This window comes from Lissotriton vulgaris, chromosome 10 (assembly GCF_964263255.1).
Source record: "Lissotriton vulgaris chromosome 10, aLisVul1.2, whole genome shotgun sequence".
Taxonomy (NCBI): domain Eukaryota; kingdom Metazoa; phylum Chordata; class Amphibia; order Caudata; family Salamandridae; genus Lissotriton; species Lissotriton vulgaris.
Window position 1 is genome coordinate 364,731,464 of NC_141698.1, and position 25,271 is coordinate 364,756,734.

A 25,271-nucleotide genomic window follows, 5' to 3' on the forward strand; every position below is an offset into this window, starting at 1 on the left:
CTGTGCTAATTCCTATGCTTTTTGGTGGTGCACACTTGATGTAAAGAAATAGAAGAAAAGCTCCATCAAATAAACAAGCACTTACTTCATTTAATTAAGAGAATGTACCTTTTTCAATGGAGATACAACTCTTTGGCTGTCTTGTCTTCTTCAAACACATCACTGAAATACATATATACAGGATCACTGGAGACATTACCTTGTGGTCTTTCATGTAGCTATAGTGTAGAATATGCACTAGATATTCTCGCAACAAGGTCGCACTTACTAACCAAGCTGTAGAAAGAAATCTAGTTGAGTGGAAATTTGAGGCAAAACTGCAGGCGCCCCAGTAGATGCTCAACTTCTGTAAATGTCAAAAGGATCCTAAATCATTGTGCTTGACCAAAGCAAACCTATATTTATTTATTTATTCAATTTATATAGCGCGTTATCACCAATAGGTCTCTAAGCGTTTGTACTTGGAAAGACCGAAACATTACAGAAACAGGCAACCAGATTATATCGCGCCCCACGCATCTAGGAAGAGTACCGTTTTTAACATCCGCCTGAAAGGAAGTAGGTTAGGTTCCTTCCGAAGGCAGAGTGGTAGTTTGTTCCAAGCTGCCGGCAGGGTGGTCGAAAAGGCACGTCCACCAAGGGTAGACATGCGGTAGCGAGGGCTAACCAAAAGAGTGTCCTCAGACGAGCGCAAAGTCCTCCTAGGGATATACTGCACCAGTCTAGCTTTGATGTAGCTAGGCGCATTACCATAGACTGCCTTGTGCGCGATGCATAGGCCTTTGAATAACATCCTCTGCCTAATAGGAGCCAGTGTAGTTGGCACAGGAGAGGAGAAGCATGCGTGCTCCTGGGTTTTCCAAAGATCAGTCTGGCTGCATCATTCATGACTATTTGCAGTCTTGAGAGTTGTTGCTGGGGAAGCCTAACATAGAGGGTGTTCCCGTAGTCCAGACGTCCTAAGATCATTGCGGACACCACAGTCCTTAAAGTAGAAAAGGACAGCAGTTGGGAGATTTTACGCAGTTGCCTGAGGAGGCCAACTCATGTGCCCACCACAGAAGACACTTGATTCTTCATAGATAGGTTACCATCAATGTGGATGCCCAAGCTTTTCACCACCTCTGCTGGTACTGGAGTCCTACCCAGCTCCTTGGGCCAGAAGCGATCGTTCCACGGGTTGCCCGAGATGGTAATGGGCAACACTTCGGTCTTCTCTGGATTGATCTTCAAGGAGTTGGTGGACATCCAGTTACTTGTGAACTTTAAGATGTTATGCAGCCTGGCTTGGGCTCCAGATGAGTCCTCAATTTGAATGATGATTTGTGTGTCGTCAGCATAGTTGTAAATCTGACAATCCATCTGATTGAGGGCTGAAATCAATGGCTGCAGGTATATATTAAAAAGGAGCGGTGAAAGAGCAGAACCCTGCGGAACTCCACAAGTTATGGCTGCTGCTGTAGATACCAGGTCTGACAACTGAACCCTTTGCGATCTTCCCTGCAGGAATGAAGTTAGCCAGCCTAGAGCGGTCCCCCCGATGCCCACATCTCTCAGACGCTTCAACAGTAAATTATGACACACCGTGTCAAACGCGGCGGAGAGATCTAAGAGCACCAGGTCCCCGGGGATCTTCTTGTCAGCTCTGCATCTTAATTCATCCAAAATGGATAACATCACCAGCTCCGTGCTATGATGTTTTCGAAAGCCAGCCTGATTTCGCTCTAGCAGATCGTTGGTCTTCAGATGTTTCGAAAGATACGTCAGAACATGCTGCTCAACCACTTTTGCTTGGAAGGGTAATTGGGAGATGGGCCTATAGTTCTTTAAATTTTTAACATCTGCCCCAGGCTTCTTAAGAAGCGGGATCAGCCGGGCCTCTTTGAAGGAAGTTGGAGCCTGTCCCGTCTCCAAAGACCTATTTAAGAGGGTAAGGATGTCCTCCTCAATCCCCGGCATAGCGAGCTTAAAAACACTGGGAGGGCAAGGGTCCACCTGAGAGCCAGATTTCACTCTCTCCACCAAACTAACTAACATCTCCTTAGTAATCAAGGGTAATGTGTTTAGGGAGTAGTGTGCCTCAGGGGTGTCTGGCTTAATTTGTAGTGGACAGTCAAGAATTGGGGTACGAGATATTTAGCCCCGAAGATCTTCAATTTTACTTGTAAAGAAATCCTGGAAGTTCTGACAGTCTTCCTAAGAGAACTCCAGCTTCTGCTCTTTATTGTTCCTCAGTTCTGTAAGTACCTTGAAGATTTCTTTCTGCTTCAAAATGGAAAACAATTTGAACAGATGGGCAGGAGTCAGGGGCAGCAACAGAGGGCAGAGGCAGCACAGTGGAAGTGACAGCAAAATGGACTAGGAAGGGAGGGGGCAGCAACCCACATATACAGAGATGGGGGTAGTGGCAGTGGCAGCACAATGTACTAGGGAGAGAGGGGACAGGGGCATTAGTATTGATGAAACCCACAAAACATAAGTTCTACTTAAAACAGTTTTTTCGTGTTTAGTAAGGAAAAGAACCCTCACTCACCCGAAGGTGACATGCTTCATCATGGGACTCCCTCCTCACATCGAGTCCGCAAGGTCCCAGAAATGGGCTACAACTCCCCACCAAGAGCAGAGGGTGGAGAGGAGCAGAGGTGTTTTAGATGGGGGATACCACTATGAAGTATGAGTGGGTAAGGGGCAGAGTGCGAAACTAAACTGGGTTAGACGTTAAAACTATGTTGAGAGACTCAATATCTGTATTCAGTAGTACCCTTGGATAGGATTAAAAGTGAGAGGACTGGGGGTTCAGAGCAGATATACCCCCCTAAAGGGTCAACATGTTTATGCCTTTGTTAGACTCCAACCGAAGTTCTTAGCCATTCTTCAGGACCAGAAAACAGCTTAGGCCACTCTGCATACAGTAGATAAAATTAGTCAGATGGCTATACTGGTCGTGATTGATTGAGGTCGCGAAAGTGATGGGTGATTTATACCCCATCTGAAAAAGAAAAATATAAAGATCGCCTTATGTAGTAGCTATGTCGCACTCGGAATGTCCCAAGGCACATTCACATTTTACCCCCTTGACATTAGGTAACAAATATGATAGTGCGAGAGAGGGGGTTACCTGTTAGAGGACATACATTTTACCTCTCTACAGCCACATGGTAACCCCACGGCCAACTCAGCAATTGGAACTACAAACAGAAAATAAAACAGTGGCAGTGTAGTTTGGATAGCATTATGTACATATGAATAAAACAATCAATCAGCATGAAATCTCTGGACATCATTATAACAGACCGAAGGCCAGTGGAAGGGAGCACATTACACATCAATCTCGAAGTTTTAAAGAAAGAAAATTATATTAAATGAGCAGCCGGAGTCACTCATTTATTATTCACTGCTACTAGGCAAGGAGTGCCTCATAATGCCCTGTGAGGGCTTCTTAGTAATATTTTTTGATCATGGTGGTTCCCCTAGAAGGGGCTGGGGCACCACCAAGCATTTTTTATATTGTAGGGGGACTACAAGGAGTGCAATGCCCCCGCAACATTTTAAAAGCAATCGCAGTTAGTCTCCTGGGTCATTGAATCCATGACCCCAGGGCAGCTAACCATTATTTTTAAAGCACTCCGAGTTGGGGCTGCCTGCTCTTCAGCTGGAGTGCAGTGATCTCTTGTGGTTGTTCTATGGCCCCTACTTGTGGCCTGAAAAGTATTAACCCACATGTTTATGGTTGTTTATAAAATGCTTTATTGAAAATATTTTGTGACAATAAGTATTATTCAACATTGTAATGTGTGCATTGATAAAATATACATTTGATTATAGCTATTGGTGAGTTTTTGACAAAGTCAATAGGTTTGTTTTACATATGTTGATGTGCTCACCTTCTGATAAAGCCAATTGACGTAACTTTTATATTTTGGTGATCTGACCGTTTGACTAAACCAAAGGTTTGCCTTCCTTAATATACACCCCTTTTTATTTTTACTTACTTTTAAAAATGTACAAAATTCACTGAAAAGACAAAGGTTAGAGTAATGGAATAGTTAGTTCTGTTAATAATATCTTAAAAGTAGCACAAATTCACTGAAAAACCCAAAAGGAATTAACTTGACGTTATAGTTCGGTGACATATAACGTTTTAGTCTCTGAAAATCACTGAAATTCACCAGGTATAGTTAATTGAAGTAATTTTAACTGGCACCCTTGCAATGCACTGATTATGACCACCCATATTAAATCACTCATGACATGTCCTATGACATCATTGATAACAACACTGATGACGACTGAAATTACATTTATGACAACATTGTGTATGGCAAGTTTGCATACCTAACAAGTAACTGAGTAATATGGGTGTATATTGCAATCTGGAGGTTCTGGAGACATATTCACACCACAAGGCTGGCCATGAGTGGTTTATAAATGTCACTTGAAACCTAAAATGGCAATATTAGACCATACTGCACGTTACTCATAGAGAATTTCTTATAATACATGGTTTATTCATTGATTTTAATTCTCTTTAGAAATATTTAGAGCATTTGAACATCATCCATTATTTATCACTGTTTGCCTGTGACTGCAGTTATAGTTGCCAATGTTTTCAGACGTGTATTTTTATTGGGGATAACGTGCTAAGATTTAAAATGTGTTTCATTCAACAATGTGTAGTATAAATCAAATTTTAAATGGGAAGTGCTGTGTAAGGAAATTAAAAACAGGCACTCTAAAATGTGCTTTCCTTTTGCAGTACATTGATAATATAGACTAAGTTTAACTAGATAGGTATAAAGAAATAAAATAAAGGGAATATGCTCTGCTCTTACAATGTTTCTTTTCAAACACTATGGAGGATTCATTGCTAATTGCATCAAGGCTGCGCCTGCAAGGGTGAGCTTGTCAGGTGTGCTGATTAAAGTTCTAAGAGCGGAACTGTCAATGTGAAAACATTTTTTGTAACCAGCAGTTTAACACATTTATTTCTGGAAGCCAAATATCCCGCAAATGAATTCAGAACTGTGAATTACAGGATATAATTCACCGACAGACCCTTTTTTCTGTGAAGTATAGTCTTTTAAACCACTGGCAAATGTTTAAGAAAGCCTGAACATGTAATACAATTGTATATATATATCTATATATATATATATATACACACATATATGATGCTCGTTGCGCGGTCCAGGCGCTGCTTATCAGCAGTGCGTAATCCCGCGGTCGAGCAGACCGCCGTCAATGTGTTCAAGATCTCCTACTGAGATCTTGAACAAGATCCCAGTAGGAGATTGAAACGCGTTGGTGTTTGGAGTTGCTGAAAATAAATATTTTGGATTAACTGTAACGGATTATTGGTGTGTGACCCAACTTCTTTTCATCTAAGAAGAGATTATCACATATATACATATATATATACACACACACAATAAAAAAATTGGGAAACGCTGAATCCTGTAATCCTGTGAGTGCGTTTTCATTGTCCTGGAGAAAGAATTGTGGAGGATATATATATATATATATATATGTATATATACACACAAACATATATATATATATACATATATATATATATATATATATATATATACACATATATACACATATATATATATATGGCAGGCATGCTGAGCGAGATTGAGCGTTAAATAAACACACTTGTTTGACACCATTCCTGGGTTCCTCTCTTCGTTTGTCCAGGGCTGCGTAACATTTGACAGCGTTGGAGTTCTGAGACGATTCTTTCCTTGATATATATATATATATATATGTATATATATATACACAAATATATATATTTTTTTCAATGGAAAAAGCAAAGGTTAAACCGATGTTATTGTTAGGAAAAATGTATTCATTCTTTCTATACAAAGCCAAACTTAAACTGCACAACATTAGACATTCTTAAGTTATAGTTATAACCTACATTTCTAATTTAAGCGCCACATTTAAGTTACTGTCATTTAATTTATTACTTCTATACAAACCAAACATAAACACAAACATCAGAAATTCTAAAGTTATATTTATACCTTACATTTATAAACTACGCAACACCTTGAAATTATTAGAACTCATGCTCCGCCATACACAGTATATTGAACTCTGTAGCTGCAATACATTAGCTATAACTCGCCACTCTACCATTATGTGATTTGCAATATCATAAGTATTGTAAATTCTATGATTTCAGATGGTATGTGATGTAATCTGTAAGGCTATAAGAAGTGTATGTAGAAACGGCATGACACCAAATTTGGCAGGAAGTTATAGCTGTGTCCAGAAAGCATGCTTTTGTGATGTGGTGTGTAGGAAAGTAGATTCTGCTTTCATAGTTACCCCCACTTTTTGCTGGTGTCAGTATGTTTTTTTTAATAGTCTGACTGGGATCCTGCTAATCAGGACACCAGTCACTGTGCTTCCTCCCTAAATTTGACAAAGTAAGTACTATGGTACCTCCACATTTGACTACTGGTGTAGCCCTATAAGTTCCTAGTATATGGTACTGAGGTACCCAGTGCATAGGTACACCAGGGGTGTCCCATGGGCTGCAGCATATATTATGTCACCCAGGAGAGACCACTCAAACTGTGACTACAGGTCTGCCATTGCAGCCTGTGTAAGCTGGTGCTAGCACCCCTTGCGACAGATATAGGTTTTCTCATATCTGAGGACACTACCCATAAAACCTAAAAATCACCCATAAGGCAGGCTTTTTTCAATCCTGAAGGCAGGGTGCTGGATTATAAGTATGAGGATGCACCTGCATGAACAAGACACCCTTACACACCCGGAGTTCATTCTCCAGGCTTTGTAAGTGGGGTCAGCCATTTTAATACATACATTGACCATCCATCATTATGCGATGGCTCACTATATAGTGGCAGTGCCGAATCAGGGCATGTTTGGTATCAAACATGTTGGAATCATAACCCAACACTGTTACCTGTGCACTGGGGGGGCTCCTCCAGGAAGCCCTCAGTACTCTCGGTAACAGCCTTCCAGAGCCTGCCGGCAAGCTAGTAATGCTGCTGACCCCAGACAGGTTTCCTGTCACAGGGAGGTGTTACCTCCTCCCAGACAAGACGTAGTGTATTGGGCTGAGGTGGGGGTGTTTGCCAGTGCCACCAGACTGCTTTGAAGGGCACATTTGATGCCCTCCTTGCATACTCCAGTTGGAACCAGTTCTGGGAGTCCTTGGCTTCCTGCTCTGGTTCAAAACTGGACAAAGGACTTGAGAGTATCCTCCCCTCTGTTCAGCCTCTCCTCTGGGAGGGACCCCTGAGTCGTCCTAACCACTTTTATAGGATGTAAAAGGGCTTAGTAGGTGGGTCCTCAGATTCACAGTTGGACATGACTCAAGCCTGAAACTATGTCACTTTTCGACCATCTGGACACTTGGACTTAGCTGGACTTCACCTGGAAACGAGCCTGCGTCAAGGAAGACTTCTGTTGCTCCCGGTCTCGCTGTTCTGCAAGTCTTCTTTATTGTTTGTGTCTGTTCTTCTTCCAGGATCTTCAACAGACCTGTTGGCATCAAGGACACCTGAAGAAATCTCCCTTGGAGTGAAGGAGTCACTCTCTTGCATCTGCAGGCACCACAACGAAGCAGGCCAGTCTGCTACTCCTAACGTCACACAGACTTCGAAAGACTCAGCAACACAGGTGGAGGTTCTGCAATTCCCATGAGGCCTGACCTGTCCTCTCTGCAATTTTGAGGCCACTATTCCTCGTCAGAATCGCTGGGACCAAACCCCTGTGCACAGCGTTGACTTGCTGTTGCCAAGGTTTGTTGGCTCTGCATTCCAGAGATCTTCGAGCTACAAGAATCTCCAGCCTCCAGCATCTCTTCCTGCTAATATCAGTGTCCTCACCACATCTTCTGCATTGTGGGCCTTCTTTTGGTGAGCTGCTGGAGGTCCTCATGCGACTCCTGTGCCTTTTGCCTGTGGGTTCTCTTGAGGGTCTTCTCTTGCTTCAGTGGGCTCCTGTGCTTGCTTGGGGCTTACCCTGACTCTACTGTACTCGGGTAGTCCCTTAAACCTTGCTGTTCCCAACATTGCTCCTTTTTCGCTTTCCACGCCTGTTGCAGCTGCCAATGCTTGTTGGTGCTTCATCAAGAAACCGACCCCCTGGTTCTCGTCTTCCAATGTGAGACAGTTTGCGCATGGCTCCTGGTCTTCCCCAGGTCACCTGATCTTCACAGCTGCAGCGACAAGCTCACCCTCCTGCATCAACTGACATCTGTGGGCATTGCTCATCCGTGCCTCTTGGTCACCTCCGAGTGCTTGCAGATTCTTCTCTTCAAGAATTCATCCTTGGATTCCACTAGACTCTTGCACAGTCTTCACCAGTGGCATTATTACTGAAGCCCTCTATTGTGGTCTAGGGCTGCTTCCTCACTTTGCAACTATGCACCCGGCTTCCCTGGTGTAGGTATTTTGGTTCGTGCGGTATCCACGGGTGGGGTGACACTCCAACCTTCTGTCTTCCACAGGTTTTCTTCAGGGACCACTGAGAATGGTCCTTCTTCTTCAAAACCGCAACCGCAACTTCCTGTTAACTTCTATTGAGTATGCAGCTGGGTTTCCACTCTGCACAAAGCCTCCGTGGGGTTCCAGGATACTTACCTTGGGTGGTTCCTTGTGTCCCTAGCTCTTTTGAGTCTCCTGGTCCAAGTCCCAACTTCGATTGCAGTACACATTCCACTTCCTTAGTATATGGTTTGGTCTCTCCCTGGAGATCACTGTGTATTGTGCTTACTTATGTCTTGCAATTAAAATATTCTTGTGTATTTTATGTTGATAGCTCCGGGTAGGAGATATTCCAATGTGTTAGTGAGTGTTGTGTAGTAAATAAACATGTTCTTATAACTACACTGGGTGTTTTTTTTTTTATTTAACCTACACTACTCGATTAGATCTGGTAAAATATGCTGCTTAACACACCTTCTGTACTAAGCCTGAAGGCTGCTCTCCACAGCTACCACTTAGAGAGCTTTCTAAGGTTGTCTAAGACCACTAAAATTGCCATAGATGTTGTCCGGATTAATGCTTCACTTAAATAAGTGTGCACGATATACTAAGCCAGCCTCCTACATGGTGTAAATATGTTCAATAGTATTTGAGAAACTAAAGTAAAAAAATATTTTTATATCTGGACAGTTAGGTACAAAGGAGTCTCGCAAGAGGTGTGTGAGCTCAACTTAAAAGAATTGTGGATTCTGATTGGCAAAATAGCTTTTTTTTCCTTTGGCCTCCTCGCTCCGCTCTAATTGGCTGGTCGCAACATGAAAGAACATGTTGCGGCAGCCATTACAGAACTCGGGGACAAAGGGCCAGATGTAGGTAAATCTCATTTACCGATTCATAAATACCGAATTTTACCGATTTGGTATTTATGAATCGGTAAATGAGATGTAGGTAAAAATTTGGTATTGTTTACCGAATCAGTAAGATTCAGTATTTACCGATTCGGTAAATACCGAATCGGTATTCGCTATTGAATCCTATGGGCCTTAAAGCCCATAGGATTCAATAGCAAATACCGATTCGGTATTTACCGAATCTGTAAATATACCGAATTGACAGGGTGTCACTTTGACACCCTGTTGCACCCCTGTAACTGGCTTTTGCGCCATGTGGCACACAGACATGCCCTTAGGGCATGTCTGTGTGCCACATAGCACAGGTGTACATGCACAGATGTGCATGTACACTAGAATTCGTAATTTACCATGCAATTGTATTGCATGGTAAATACCGAATTCTAAAGGCCCTGTAGCACTGTTAGAAGTGCTACCTACATCACAAAATACATTTTCAGTATTTTTACCGAATGGTAAATGTACAGAATCGGTAAAATGTACAGAATCGGTAAATTTACTGATTCTGTAATTTTACCGATTCAGTAAAATTACCGATTCAGTAAAATTACCGAAAATGTACGTTTTTTTTGCCCCTACATCTCCATAGCCCTTTACCGGTCGGAAACTGCCTAAAATCGGTATTCTCTGCCGTTTCCGACCGGTAAAGGGCTACCTACATCTGGCCCTTAATGCCCTGTCCTGAGATTGTTTAAAAAAAAAAGATATAGTAGGGGCAGAGTAGACCCCCCCTACCCTAGCCCTAGTCCAAAGGAAACCCCCTCAGGGGCAAATTTAATAAAAAATTGTGTTTTTTACCGCAATCCTGCTGGACTCCCGTTGGATCACGGCAACACGAAATGCTGGCCAGTGTTTCTTTTTTTATTATTACAACCCCTGGGTGCACTCCATGGCCCAGGAGTCACTATTTTTAAATATTTGGGGAGGGGGCATTATTGGCGTCCTCCTCCCCAAGCCACTCTTGGGCCCCAGGGACCCCATCCCTGGGGCCAAATACAAATTAAAGTAGAGGGGGGCATATGCCCCTTCTTGCCTCAATGAGGCCCAGTGGACATCATCCCCTAGGACCTTATTCTGAATAAAAGGGATAGGGGGTGCATGGCCCCCGTCCCAGAGCCACTGTTGGGCCCAGGGATCCCTTGCACTGAGGCCACATTTTTTTTACAAGAGGATGTGAGCCATGCGCCCTCCTCCCCATGCTGGTATCTGCCCCAGGGACCCCATCCCCCAGGGATGATTCTTCACAGTGTTAGTGTAACGGGGAGCCAACCCTGAGGACACTGGGTTCCATACCTAGGAGAGTGCAGGCATACCCTTCATACACTCTCCTGGGCAGGGAATTAATCGTTGCTCCCACACGGCTAGAACAGTTGGAAATGCTTCTCCTACCCTGTTAGGAGCAAAGGAGAGGTGCCGGCTCCGGCAAGCACCGAGTATAGTGCTGGCAGGAGAGCCAGCTTGGGCCGCGGAGACCTTGGGGCTACCCGCTTGTGGTTGCTTGTCTGTAAGGTGATGGCTGCAGGGCCTGGCCACAGACACACACTGCATACGGACGAAGGCAGCGCATTGCATGGGGTTGTCTTTACATATGGTAATAAAATATTACTTCACTTAAAAAACAAAAACTAGAAATTCACAGGAAAAATCTAAGGTTAATAGGAAGTTATAGTTAGAAGAACATTTTAGTGACAACGTGATGTTTTAAACTAAAAGATACAATGGAATTCACCAGTTATAGTTATCTCTACTAACTAGAACTCTTGATATATATATATATATATATATATATATATATATATATACATACATACATACATACATATATATATATACATACATATATAATATATATATATATGTGTGTGTGAGTGGTTCTTTGGATGATGTAATTTGAGATGTCATCAGTGATGTCACTGATCATGTAATGACTGATGTAATATGTGAGGTTATAAACAGTGCATAGCGGGGGCGTAAGTTATAGGTAGCTCAGTCAACTATAATTACTGAATTTCAATGGTTTTGTACATGTGAAATCTGAGCCTAACTATAACGTCCCTGGAACCTTTGTTTTTTTCAATCAATATATGTGAACAAGGCCGGTGCCTCTGCTGAATGTGTTATTTTGGCGAAAGTTTTGGAATAAAAATCAGTGGTTGAAGAAACTGGTATCCTGTGCTGTGTCATTACCTGTTGTACTCATCGACAGGTCGCGGTTGAAATAAATATATATATTACCTACTGGGGGTCGCCAGTAGGTAGCTATTGTTAGGACCGAGTTTCCATAGGAAGAGCATTTTTTGTTTTGCTTATAACTTTGGCGGTGTTTGATGAATCTTTATGACATTTTCAAAACTAACTCTTTGTTCATGTCAGCACCTATGTTGAAAGTTTGGGGGTGATTCGTCAAGAGGGGGCCGAGAAAAAAGGGGGGGTCCCAAAACATGTTTTCTCCATGTTAATTTCTATAGGAAACTTTAGACAAGGCTACAGGTCGAACGGGTGAACGGAATTACCCCAAATCTGGCAGGGAGAAGGGTCTTGGTTGAGAAAGCACGCTTTTGTTTATTTGGTGTAAATCTGTTCAGTAGTTTTTGAGAAATATCGAAATTTACAGATATCGATATTTGGGAATTCTGCCATTTGATTGGCTGAGGTGTTAGAAGCACAAGCTTGCTGCTTATTGGTTGCAAGCGCTGCGAGCGGTTGAAACTAGGAAGTGTTGTCCGCCATATTGTGATTCAGTTGAAGCGAGTAAGGGGAAAAAAGTTGGAAAGGAGGGTAAGAGCACGGTAACCTCTGTGCGGAAGTGCCAAGCGAAGTAGTCACTCTTACCGGTCTGAAAGTGTGGTGTTGCCCAGAGTGACATGGTGCTGATATGATATGGTGCTACACTCGGGTATGAAACCGAGAGCTTAAACCGTGAGGTCATTGCTGTAAAGTGATGTGGTCTGGTGTTTGTAGCATACGTGTGCAAGTAGTGTTAGTAGGCGTTTATACCATACAGGGAGTATGAAGTGAAGTACTGACCGCTACTGTGTGTTTATAGCATACCGGAAGCGGGAAGCGAAGTACTCGCGCCTACCGTTGTGAAGACTTGGGGATGAAACCGAGGTAATTGCTGTAAAGGAATGGGCTCTGTGCGCTGTAGTATAAGTGTGCAAGTAGTGTTAGTAGGCATTTATATCATACAGGGAGTGGGAAGCGAACTACTGACTGCTACCGTGTGTTTATACTATACCAGAAGTAGGAAGCGAAGAACTCACGCCTATAGGTGTGAAGAATCGGGGATCAAACCGAGCTGATTGGTGCAAATTGATGGGCTCTGGGCGCTGTAGGATACTAGCCGCTGTAGTATAAGTGTGTAAGTAGTGTTCTCCAGTATTAGGGGTGTCTTTCATAGATTCACATGCCTGAATCATTCCCCGTCGTCGGAGTGGGAGCCCACGGTACATAAAAAAGTAGTAAAATATACCCTTAGTACATAATAAATAACAATATACCCAACCAGGAAGTAAAGTAGCCCCAGCTACAGTAAATAAAACTTCCACATTAGAACCTATCCAGGTCATTATGTATGGACCAAACTGCAGCCAATCAGGCCACAGCTCCCACCAGAATGCTCTCCCCAGAGACCCAGGCTCTCAGATTTTTTACCGCACGTCGTGTGATAGGGAGTCCCTCTGAGCTCTGCTCATTTCTTCTCTTTGGTCAAGTTTCTTCTTCTGCAATGTCTACTTCTAAGTCCCTGTTCAGGGCCTGTGACTCGTGTGGAAAAGCGAGACTGTTTAAAGAAGATCCACACACTCGCTGCATCTACTGTTTGTACCCTGACCATCAGGCTAAGGAGTGTAAAATCTGCTGCAAATTTCCTCCTAAAACCCTCAGGGACAGAGAGGGTCGCCTGCTGCTGTGGCTTCAGCGGATAAAGGACAAGGATGAGCCACTTTCTGAGGTAGGAAGTTTCGCCTCAGAGTCTACTAAGGGGTCAAAGAAAAGGAGGGCTGAGAGTGCTGTGCCTACTCCTAAAGCTAAGGTGGCTAAACACCAGATCGCCTCAGAGGCTGGGGAGCCTTCTAATTCTAAAGGTCAAAAATCCTCAGAGAAGTCTGTGAAGCTTCCAGGCTTAAAAAGAACAGAGTCTTTGGTGTCTCCTGTGAGACCTGTGACTAAGGCACCAACAACGCTGCCGATTTCCAGTCAGGCTGCCTCTGCCATGACTTCTACTTTGACTTTCTCCTCACCAAAATCGACTATGGTGATGTCCTCAGCCTCCTCTCTAACTTTTGTTCATGTTCAGATTCGTCCCATCTCGTCGACGCAGATTGTCACACCTCTCGTCGACGATCAGACATCGACGAAAATGAAACAGTCGACGAAGAAACCCTCGTCGTCGTCGACGGCTGTTCCGTCGACGAAGAAGACCTTGCCGTCGTCGACGCCATCGTCGACGAAGATACCGTCGACGGACCCATCGACGACGAAAAAGACCCCGTCGACGGACGCGTCGACGAGAGCGTCGTCGACGAAGATGAAGATTGTCTCGTCGACGACCCCGTCGACGGCCCCGTCGACGATGAAGACTGCTCCGTCGACGGTTCCCTCGTCGACGACGTAATCCACCACGTCGACGAAAATAACGCCGCCTCTGAAATCGAAAGAGCCATTGTCTTCAACGTCCAAGGCGACGACACAAGGCTCGGATTTACCGCAATTACAAGACAATCCACCCACACCAAAATTGTCGTCTTGTACAGACCTGCAAGTATGGTCAGCAAGAAGCACTGCCATCCCTCTTCCATCTCCAGCCACAACTGCAGCTTTATTGCAAAAAAGGTCATCTCAATCCACGCCATTGTCGCCACTCCAAATGCCAGACAGGCTATTAGATTCTGAGGAAGAATCTGGTGATGACATGTTCCAAGCGGCTGAGAGTCCTTCTGACTTACTGATACAGGTTAAAGATCAAGAGGAAGAGGAACAGCAAATTCAGGCACCTACATTGGTGAACACACCAGCGCCAGGGATGCAGATGCCAATGGAACTTTTTGAGAATCTGCAATATATGCTGAGCGATTATTATCGCCGCTTCCCACCTTCGGAGTCGGGCGAATCTCATATTACCTCCCCACAGCCTCAAGTGAGTCAAAGTGCAAGGGCTGGTAGGTCAGAAGAGACACAGAATACCCGGCCTACCACACCATTATCCCACCACCAACAGGAGGATGACAATTCTGATGAGGACACCCATGAGGAAGGGGAATTGAATAAATCGGACTCGTCGGAGTATGAAGACTATCAGGCAGATACGCCATCCCCAGATGAACAACCAAAGGCTGAGTCACCACCGGTGGATATAGCGAACTTCCATAGAATTATGGACAAGGCTACTAAAAGATTTCTAATTTAAATGGAAGCAAAGCAAGATGAATGCTTTCTGTACGATTTTAAGACTTTATCTCAGAAGCAAAGTTGGTCTATTCCCATTATAGACTTTATCTGGAAGGAGGGGCTTAAGATCATGGCCACGCCAAACTCTTCTCCTGCGGTATTGCCGCGAGTAGACAAAAAATATAGGGCGCCCGCCTCTTCACCTGCTTGTCTCATCGGCCAGGCAAAAACGGACTCAGTCATCGCGCAGGCAGCTCAAAAGAGGGCTAGGAACCCCTCAACTCAGATCTCCATTCCTACGGACAGGGACGGAAGACGCCTCGATACCATTGGTAAAAAGGTATCTACTATTGCGGCCACCACTGTTAAAGCTGCTAATTCGTTAGCAATTCTCGGTAGATATGACAGACAAATGTGGTCTGACATATCGCCATACATCCAGAAACTGCCTGAGCCAGACCGCTCTGAGGCCACCAAGATTTTACAAGAAGGCGAATGTGCTTCGTCTGAAATTATCGACGCAGCAGTGGACGTGGCGGCCACAGGATTTAGACAATTGGCAGGAGCTGCAGTGCTCAGAAGAGAGGGATGGTTAAAATCTACGTCCTTTCGACAAGAAGTACAAGCCAAGGTTTTGAATATGGCTTATGATGGCGAGTTCCTTTTTGGCACACATGTGGACGAAGCCTTACAATCCATTAAGAAGGATACGGAAACCGCACGTTCATTAGGTACTCTGCAGTACCGTAAATCTTCCTTTCGTGGTGCAAAAGGAAGGGGTAACTTCTCCAGCAGAGGAGGATATTACCAGCAACGCCCATATTCGAACAACCAAAGCAACCAAAGGTACCAGCCTTACAAACAACAACCTTATGGCCAAAGACGGAGTAATTATACACAGTCCCGAGGTAAAACTACCTATCGGGGTAGAGACAACGCCAACAAGAAGTGAGAAAAGCGTCCTGCCGCCACTTTGCCTACGCCAGCCACAAATTGGAGGAAGAATATCCCTGCATTACTCTCAATGGTCCAATATTACAACAGACAGATGGGTCTTGGATGTAATCTCAAAAGGTCACATATTGGAATTTGTAAAGACCCCTCCAAATTCGCCCCCAAAAGGACCACCCCCAGCACATCTCAGGGAGCTGTTCGTCCAAATCAATGCAATGATTCGGAAAGGGGCAATCGAGAAAGTACCACAACATCAGAGAGGAAAAGGATTTTACTCTCGTTTTTTCTTGATACGCAAGAAATCGGGGGAATGGCGCCCCATCCTCGATTTGCGTGCCCTCAACAAATTTATCAAGAAGTTGACTTTCAGAATGTTGTCACTCCAAGAGATCCTCCAGTTTCTGACGGAAGGCGACCACATGGCAACCCTGGACCTTCAGGATGCTTACTTCCACGTACCCATCTTCCCCAGGCACAGGAAGTTCCTAAGATTCAGAGTGGCTGGCAGGGACTTTCAGTTCAAGGTCCTTCCCTTCGGGCTACGTTCAGCCCCGAGGGTATTCACAAAGGTGTTGGCACCAGTGGCGGCCCACTTACGGTTGCAGGGTGTCCAGATTTACCCATATCTGGACGACTGCCTTATCAAGGCCAATTCCTACGCCACCGCAAGCAGTCATATCCAGACATGCCTTTGCCTGTTTCAAAAGTTAGGTTTCTCAATAAACTTCAAAAAATCGGACCTAACACCGTCTCAGAGGACGTCTTTCCCGGGAGCGACTCTGGATTCCAAAAAAGCTCAAGTCTTCATTTCAAACGAAAGACAAGCAAAGATCCAGGAACTGGCGAGGGCACTCCTCAGAAAAAAGTGCGTTTCAGTTCGAAGATTCAAGTCTTTCCTAGGGATGTTGTCATCGTGCATCCTCCTATCCCCGAACTGTCGTCTGAGGATGAGACCACTACAAGAAGAACTCAGCCACCAATGGGTGCAAATATCCGGTTCCTTCGAAGATGTCATCGTCTTAACGCCTCGGATGAAACAAGCAATTCTGTGGTGGACTCAAGCACGCAACCTGCAAGTAGGCTGCGCCTTTCTAGCAGAAGTCCCCAGTTTCATCGTAACCACGGATGCCTCGCTGGAAGGTTGGGGCGCTCCCCTTCAAGGGATGACAATCAGTGGCAAATGGAACACACAGCAAAAGACATGGCACATCAATTTATTGGAGTTGGGGGCCATTTTCCTCGCACTCAAATCATTTCAAGCGACTCTGTCAAACTCGTCCGTGTTGATCCGAACAGACAACACGACGAGCATGCATTACCTGAACAAACAGGGGGGCACAAGATCAACCCGTTTGTCTCAGCAAGCTCAGGAAATCTGGAATTGGGCCCTGGCACACAACATCAACTTGGCAGCAGTACATGTCCCGGGAGTAGCCAATGTACTAGCAGATTCCCTAAGCAGATCCAAATGCAGCACTCACGAGTGGGAACTGCATCAGCCGGCACTGGATCAAATTTTCCAGAGATGGGGTCGCCCCGATCTAGATCTATTCGCGACCTACCACAACAAGAAATGCATCCATTTCGCGAGCTGGATTCCCCACAAGGAATCTTGCGGGGACGCTCTCTCACTGAACTGGGAACAAATCTTTGCCTACGCCTTCCCTCCGATTCCTCTAATTCCCAAGGTTATCAAGAAAATGAGGAGACAACCGTGTCGTATGATTCTAATTGCTCCACGGTGGCCCAGACAATACTGGTGCACACAGCTTCTTCTCCTCTCAGAGTGCGAACCAGTTCAGCTGCCTCAAATTCCGGATCTTCTGACAATTCAGGACGGCAAAATATATCATCCAGACCCTCATTCTCTAAAATTATCAGCTTGGCTCCTCAACACCATGAGTTTGCACATTTGAACATTCCACAGGACTGTCAAGAAGTCCTGAACAATGCTAGGGCACCTTCTACGAACAGAACTTACAGGCTTAAATGGAAGCGTTTTTGTGCTTGGTGCAAAACTATGGGTTTACATCCTATACATGCTGAACCAGACAAAATTTTGCCCTTCTTTTTACATCTGGCTAAATCGGGCTTGGCGCACTCTACACTTAAAGTGTTTTTAGCGGCCATATCCAGATACCGACAGGACGGTAAGAATTCACTATATTCCTCAAGAATTATCCAGCAATTCTTTAAAGGTTTATTCCGCATGTTTCCACCAGTACGTAGGCCACCTCCATCCTGGCACTTGAATATTGTATTAGCGCAACTCATGCGCCATCCTTTTGAGCCAATTCATAAGGTCGATCTAAAATTCATCACCTGGAAAGTTGCTTTACTACTGGCATTGACATCTGCCAGAAGGGTCAGTGACATACAGGCGTTTACATCTAAACCGCCTTTCTTGCAATTCACAAATGATTCGGTGATACTGCGCACCAACCCGAAGTACATGCCCAAAGTACCATCGGATTTCCACCTGAATGAGCCAGTCATACTTAAAACGTTTTTTCCAAATCCGCAAACACCAGCGGAACGAACTCTACACTCTCTGGATATCAAACGGTGTCTTAAATTCTATCTTTCCAGGACAGCTGCCATCAGAAAGACTGATCAGCTACTTGTTGCACATGGCAAACCAAGACAAGGCAGTGCAGTGACAAAACAAACTATCGCTAGATGGGTCTCTTCAGCGATAGGGCTCTGCCATCAACAGGCAGGTAAACCCTTACAGACCTTGCCCAGAGCACATTCTACGAGAGCAGTCGCTTCTTCGACTGCTTTGTTTGCTGGTGTGCCTCTCCTGCATATCTGCAGAGCTGCAACTTGGTCCAGCAGGCACACATTCACGAGGCATTACTGTCTGGATTCTTCGAGCGATACCGATGCCTCGGTGGGAAGAGCAGTCCTGCGTTATCTTTTCCAATAAGGTGAGCCTCTGCTATTTCTCTCCCACCTCCTCTTGCTCTTTTGACGCCTATTGTGTTATTGCTTTGCATTGTGTTTTTCTTGCATTACTGCTATGTGCCTTGGCGTCCAAGAGCTATGTATAGGTTATTGCTATTACTGCTCACTACTCTGATTCAGGCATGTGAATCTATGAAAGACACCCCTAATACTGGAGAAGAACAATAGTTACTTACCTGTAATCTGTGGTTCTCCAGTATTGGTGTCTTTCATAGATTCACATGCACCCACCCACCTCCCCTCAGAGGCTCACTCAGGCTGTTTTATCTCTACTTTACTCCGGTACACTCCGGTGCTACAAAATCTGAGAGCCTGGGTCTCTGGGGAGAGCATTCTGGTGGGAGCTGTGGCCTGATTGGCTGCAGTTTGGTCCATACATAATGACCTGGATAGGTTCTAATGTGGAAGTTTTATTTACTGTAGCTGGGGCTACTTTACTTCCTGGTTGGGTATATTGTTATTTATTATGTACTAAGGGTATATTTTACTACTTTTTTATGTACCGTGGGCTCCCACTCCGACGACGGGGAATGATTCAGGCATGTGAATCTATGAAAGACACCAATACTGGAGAACCACAGATTACAGGTAAGTAACTATTGTTCTTAGTATTCGTTTATAGTATATAGGGAGTGGGAAGCTAACTACTCATCACTACTGATCTAAAGACTCGGGGATTAAACCCTGAGCCTAAATTGTGAGCTCATTGCTGTAAAGTGATGTGCTCTGGGCGCTGTAGCATATCTGTGGAAGTAGTGTTAGTTTGCGTTTATACAATACAGGGAGTGGGAAGCGAACTACTCACCCCTATCGGTCTCAAGACTCGTGGATGAAACCATGAGCTAATTGCTGTAAAGTCATGTGCTGCGTTGCACTGCGTGAAATAATGATAAATATGGGCCTTTAGTGTGTGTACTGGAGTGGAGCCTATCTAAAGGTATGCTGGAGTCAAAACCTTACTACCTTGGGGGCATTAAGAATTATCATGTTTACATTTCTGCATAACCTAAATGTACTTCTCAGAGACAGGTGTCCTGTTTTCCAAAATGTTCGATTGGACCTCTTCCACCTAAATAATAGGTCTTATTATTATTCAACTCAAATGTATTTATTTAATTGGTAACAGATGGAGAAAAGACTGAGAAAGTCTCCACCAGCATTTGAATTTGCTTTAACCTGAATGTTATACAAATCTCTGTTACATGCTAGCAACCAAAAGTTGTTTTACCCTTCTTGGTCCATCCTCTTGTTATCAGAGCTGCACTGATGCACATTATGGAGGTAAATGAGGTATAATAGCTACTTAAACCCAGAGAACAGGATTCCCCACTACACCAAAGTGTGAGATCCTAAGCCAACTGCTTCATCTGCCTCTTCTTTTTCTTTAGCTATGAAAAATTTGAGCCACTTCGAAATCAGCCAAATGCCAACTTAAGGCAATATATACAGAACTGTACATGTACCTGTCCATTAGAGTTACTAAGATGCTCCACATTGCTATCCCAACATGCCCCAGTGTGGCACAGACTTTCCTTCCCCGAGCCACGCCTCAAGTTTTGCTGTTCAGGGTTTCAATTGTTAATGGAAAGTCTCATGATTTGTAAGGAATCTCAATTCCAGAAAAAGCATGGGTCAAAGATAAAAACCTATAATGTAGGACGATATCCCTCCTCCCAAAGAAAAATGCCTTGTGGGCACCTTTAAAACTGTCTTTGCTCTAGATCACAGGAGAAGTGTGTTGTGCCAGAATATTTTTGCATGTATCAATGTCAAGGTCTTGAGTTTCTTTCTCTCTGGAATAGATCGGCTATTTTCAAATCCACTATCAGCCTGCATTAATATAGGCGGTCAAATAATTGGTCAGTTTTGAATGTTATTTGCGACAGCAGCTGCTATCTTTTTTTTTTGCTTGTTTCCCTTTCTCTAGCTGTGTCTTCCCTTCGCTCAAGACAGCCTGGCTCTCTGGTTCCAAACCCTTCATTCTTTGACATCCAAGATCCGGAGATCAGAGTTAACATGATGCAACGTCCAGCATCCAGCGGAGACCAGCTACTCACCATGTGACGCGATTTTCACCATCGCCACTATATAAGATCTTCTGAATATTTATTTAAAAGTGTGGACTTTGAAAATATGCACTAATCGGTCTAAACATGGTCACATCAAATGGTACAAAAGGGAATACTGCCCTTTGTCTTTGCCAAATAGTGAGAATCCGTTTGGATTGAACTGCAAATGTATTTTTTTCCCAGAGTATAGGAATTCACAAACTGTTACTATTGTTTTTTGTAGACCCTCCTGCTGCTGTTTATTAAGATTTGCCAGGGAACCTACAATCATTCATGAAATTTTAATGTGCATCATATTCACAAGTGTTGTCGAATTCTAGGCTAAATATATTTGCAATTGAAAAAATAAATTGTCTTGAAGAAATATAGTTCTAGGCAGATGTGCCCTTATTCTTTTAGTTACCTCTTAATCACTTCAACGGCTGTCAAGAGAGAATTTTATATGCTAGGCTAAATACATTTTCAATGAAAAAAATAGATCACCTTGAACAAATATAACTATAGAGAAATGTGCCCTTATTTTCTTAGTTAACTCTTAATTTCTTCTGGGACTGTAAAAAGAGAATTTTAAATGCCTGTATGGTGTGGAGAGTACCCTCTTTTTCCAAAAGGACAAGCACTTCTACACTAGTGAAAACGTCCCGGGGTGAGTCCATGGGGTTGCACAATATCAGGCTGAGTTAGAAGAGCGTGGTAACTGGATATCTACCTAAAACCGGCTGATATTCTGACCATACCGCATGGTGGTGGATGTTATGCTCGTGAGGGCGCTTCTAGCTCTTACATCAAGCCTGCCATGGATCAGATTCGATTTGCCGTCAAGTTGCCGATCAGATGGCGATCTAGAGAGGCTAGTTCACCACCATTTGTAGAGGAATTGCTTCCATGAAATATTGCCACAGAAAGGATGGCAGGCCTTTTCTAAAAGGTAGGTATGGAGTCTGTAAGATGCTCGAAAACACGCTCAGCATACTATGTACCCCTCATATGTGGGTTCTACCACCATAACATGGGGGGAGACATTTCTAGTGCCGACAGGTGGGAGTGAAAATTCTGTCACTGCCATTGGTGGAACATCTGCTGGAGTCCACACCCTATAAGGTAGCTCGTCCCATGTGGAGAAACTTTGCACTATGGTGGAGAACTCAGGTGCAGGTAGACTATATTCGCTAGAGTGGAGTAAGATTGATATCCAGCACACTGATGGACAGTGACTGCACCAGTAAAATTTCACAATATCCTTAAGATGAAGAGACCCAGATGTTTTCCAGTGACTGTACCATGTGCCAATAATTTATGATTAGATTATAGTGTTCATATGCAATCTCCAACATTTCCTCATATTTTTACCCAGGCAAAGGACTTTTGGCATGCCCCATGTAGCTGTGAACCACCATCATAGGGATTATTTTTCTGGCCCCACCTACCCATATACTCTCATGATTTGAAGGAGTCTCAGAAAAATCTCGTATGGCTGAACATTGTGAAAGGAGTCTGGTTAATCCCATGTCTTTATGCTATGTGATTGGTCAGATGGCCATATGGTCCTCTAAACTACACAAAGTGTAAGGATCTTCTTGACACCCTCATTTTGGACACACACTACAAGCCACTTGTGGTTCTACTTCCCTACAATTTATAACGCTTGCCTAACTAGACCCACATGCTTGTATACCCACCCAGTGTGTAGGAAGTCAGTGAGTTGTGGCATAAAGGCATAAAACTTACAGTCTGCACTGGCCCCCACACACTTCCCTTAACGTATGCTGCTTTATGGGTCCCTAAATGCACCGAAGTATCTATAGCCCAGTACCTATATTTCAGTTTATGCAAAATTGATGTGTACAGTGAAAGGATTTTTTCAGGTTATTGTGGAGGTATACAACTGCATGATGTATGGTGCCCCTATTCCAGACGAACTTGGTCATACAGCCCCAAAATCGTTACGGTATTGGTAGATTTTACCAATTTGCAGACTCATCTCACCCAAGAGTAATTCTAAGATGTCTACAGCAAGCCTGAAGTAGGCATTCTATGTTTTCCCACGAATAAAAGCTATCAGTCATAGAACCCTTCATATATTTATACACATATACATTGAAACGCAATATTTCATAGTGGAAAGTGTTGTTGTCCGAGCTATGATACATGTACTGAATAGGTTGGATTGCTACATTCACACTTATGGTTCATACTGCACAAAAACTGCAGAAGACATGACGTTACTAGGCCTCTCAGATATGGACGTCACTGGAACGATGACCTTGGTTATACAATGACACAATGCAAAGCCTGGTCCTAATGTCATAGGCAACAATCATTTTGTCGGTTCATTGAATATAGTAGAGAAACCCCGTGTGGTTGATAGGACACCTATAAATGGCCAGTAGAAGCACCATGGAAAAGGAATCTGCATTTAGTCTTATCCCAGTCCAGTTATACTAAGAGACCTACACTCAGTAACCTCATTGGCAGCCTGAACTCAGATGGTCAAAAGAATTGCTCAGTAAAACCAGAGCCTTTGCTGCATTCTTCCCAAAGAGCAGAAGTTGATGGCCAACCAAATGAGAACAGGGCAGTAGAGGAACTTAGTTTTTGCAGACCAAACATGTAAAGTTGACCAGGACCCAACTACCTCAAGGAGCTGTGACTAGAAGTCATCATGTCAAGTCAGTTATCGACCTCAAAGAGTTTCATTTTACCATAATACATGATATTTACCACATCTAAGGAGTCCAAGAGACTACAGTAATCCATGGAAATAATGTCCTTAGAAAAACATGCTGGTCATTGCATGGAGGTAACCGGACCGCAACAAAAGGGTGACTACTAAGCCAGTTTGTGTGTTATTTTGATTTGATGATCTGTGCAACTAAAGATGTTCTTTACAGGCATGAGTTTCTCACTATTTATTTTAAATATTTAAGAATTAAAAAATAATGCAGGATTTTTGCTAATATTTGCACATATTGAGTAACAGCGAACTTGCTTCTAATTTGTTTCCTGATTTCCACGTGAATAAAAATGCTGTAAACTGTAATTTCACTTAAGAAAATGGAATTGATTAGTAATAAAGTTCTCACTTTTGTTAAACCAATACTGTTCTTTATAAAATCCTTCAGCATTCAGGAAACAGTGTTTTGAGTGGTGGAAGTGAAGTAATTGAGCAGTTCTAAACTCTCTGACCCAGTGGTGGAAATGCATTTGCCACTGGTCAGACATTCAAGGCGGAAACCTTCTTTCAACGTTTTCTTCTACTGCATGGTGTAACAGAGGAATAAGACTCTAAAATAGATCAGGTCTGTCCCTTATCGATTGTGAATGCTGCAGTCTGTAAGGCCTATTCTTACCAGTTCGATTAAATATACATAAATTGGGCTATGGCTCCACCCACAAAGGTGTTTCCCTTCCCTCTCAAGCTATTGGCTGCTTAGTGTATCATCCCGCCTCCAATTGAGCGCTCCAATTAGAATTCATGAGGGGCTATTTTAAAGATCAAAACTATGCCTAATCGACACAGTTTCAATTATTTACCTCAGAAATGCATTATGTACATAAAGCAATAATTTTTAGGTCTGTCTTGACAGTGCAGTGGTCTGGTCTACAAGTCTTCTTGCTGTCAATTCTTTAACATATACATAGAGAGGGCTTTAGCTCCACCCAGAAGGCTATTAATCTCCCGCCTCTTGTGGTTGGTGTATGATTCAGCCATCCAGGAAGTGCTACCACTGGTTTGGATGAGGGACTAGTTCATCTGAAATGTGCATTGAATGATCACACCGTTTGGCACATTTCATTATTTATTCCCTGCAAGCATTCTGTACAAAAAGCAATCAATGTTCGCTACCCTTTAACCCAGCACTGGCAAAGCCAATAAGAATGTTTTAATATGTTAGACAGTATTTGTGCATGCAACGCATTCAAATAGCATTTGTGAATGAATGTGTTTACATGCGGTAGTATGTTAAAGTCACAATTATTTGCTTGGCCAATGCTTGTTTGTTCAGCACAAACTGCAATGGAGGCTTCCATCACCCTAGTACACAGTTCTAAAGGTGAAGGGAAACTAAGCAGCAGGGCATGTGTGTGGCTGAGTGTGTGCTACAAGCACAGTATCTCTAGAAGGCAGACTGTTGGTGCATACATGGCCCTCGTAGTATGTTTGTGAGACTTGGGGAGGGCTGTTCTGGCCACACCCCTGTCATTTCTAAGGCATATGGACTTTTCCTTAAGGCAAGGTTGTGTTTATTCAGGCCACTGTATACAGTGACCGAACAGTGTCACTAAGGCCCCAAGATTGTCGCCAAATTGCAGGTAGTGGCCTAAAGAGACGTTATTGCTAGTCGAAAGAGGATGATTAAACAACAAAATATGGTGTAGGCCGGTACACAGAACATCCCTGTAATTCAGAGTACACCTAGCATCGGTAAAGCCAATCGGTAAAGCTTTAAAGTGCTAACACATGCAGATGGCATTAGTGCATGTATGTGTTTTCAGCCAGACCTACT

General features: G+C 43.6%; 1 protein-coding gene across 1 annotated transcript in view; it reads left to right on the top strand.

Moving 5' to 3' along the window:
• LOC147685264 (uncharacterized) overlaps window positions 1-20,812 on the top strand; it is a 342,295-nt gene extending 321,483 nt beyond the window's left edge. Inside the window, exon 17 of the mRNA XM_086941156.1 lies at window positions 20,622-20,812. Within this exon, the coding sequence (XP_086797282.1) occupies window positions 20,622-20,758 (137 nt within the window). The 3' untranslated portion in view covers window positions 20,759-20,812. The remainder of the gene's footprint in view (window positions 1-20,621) is intronic.
• Window positions 20,813-25,271: the final 4,459 nt, after the last annotated feature.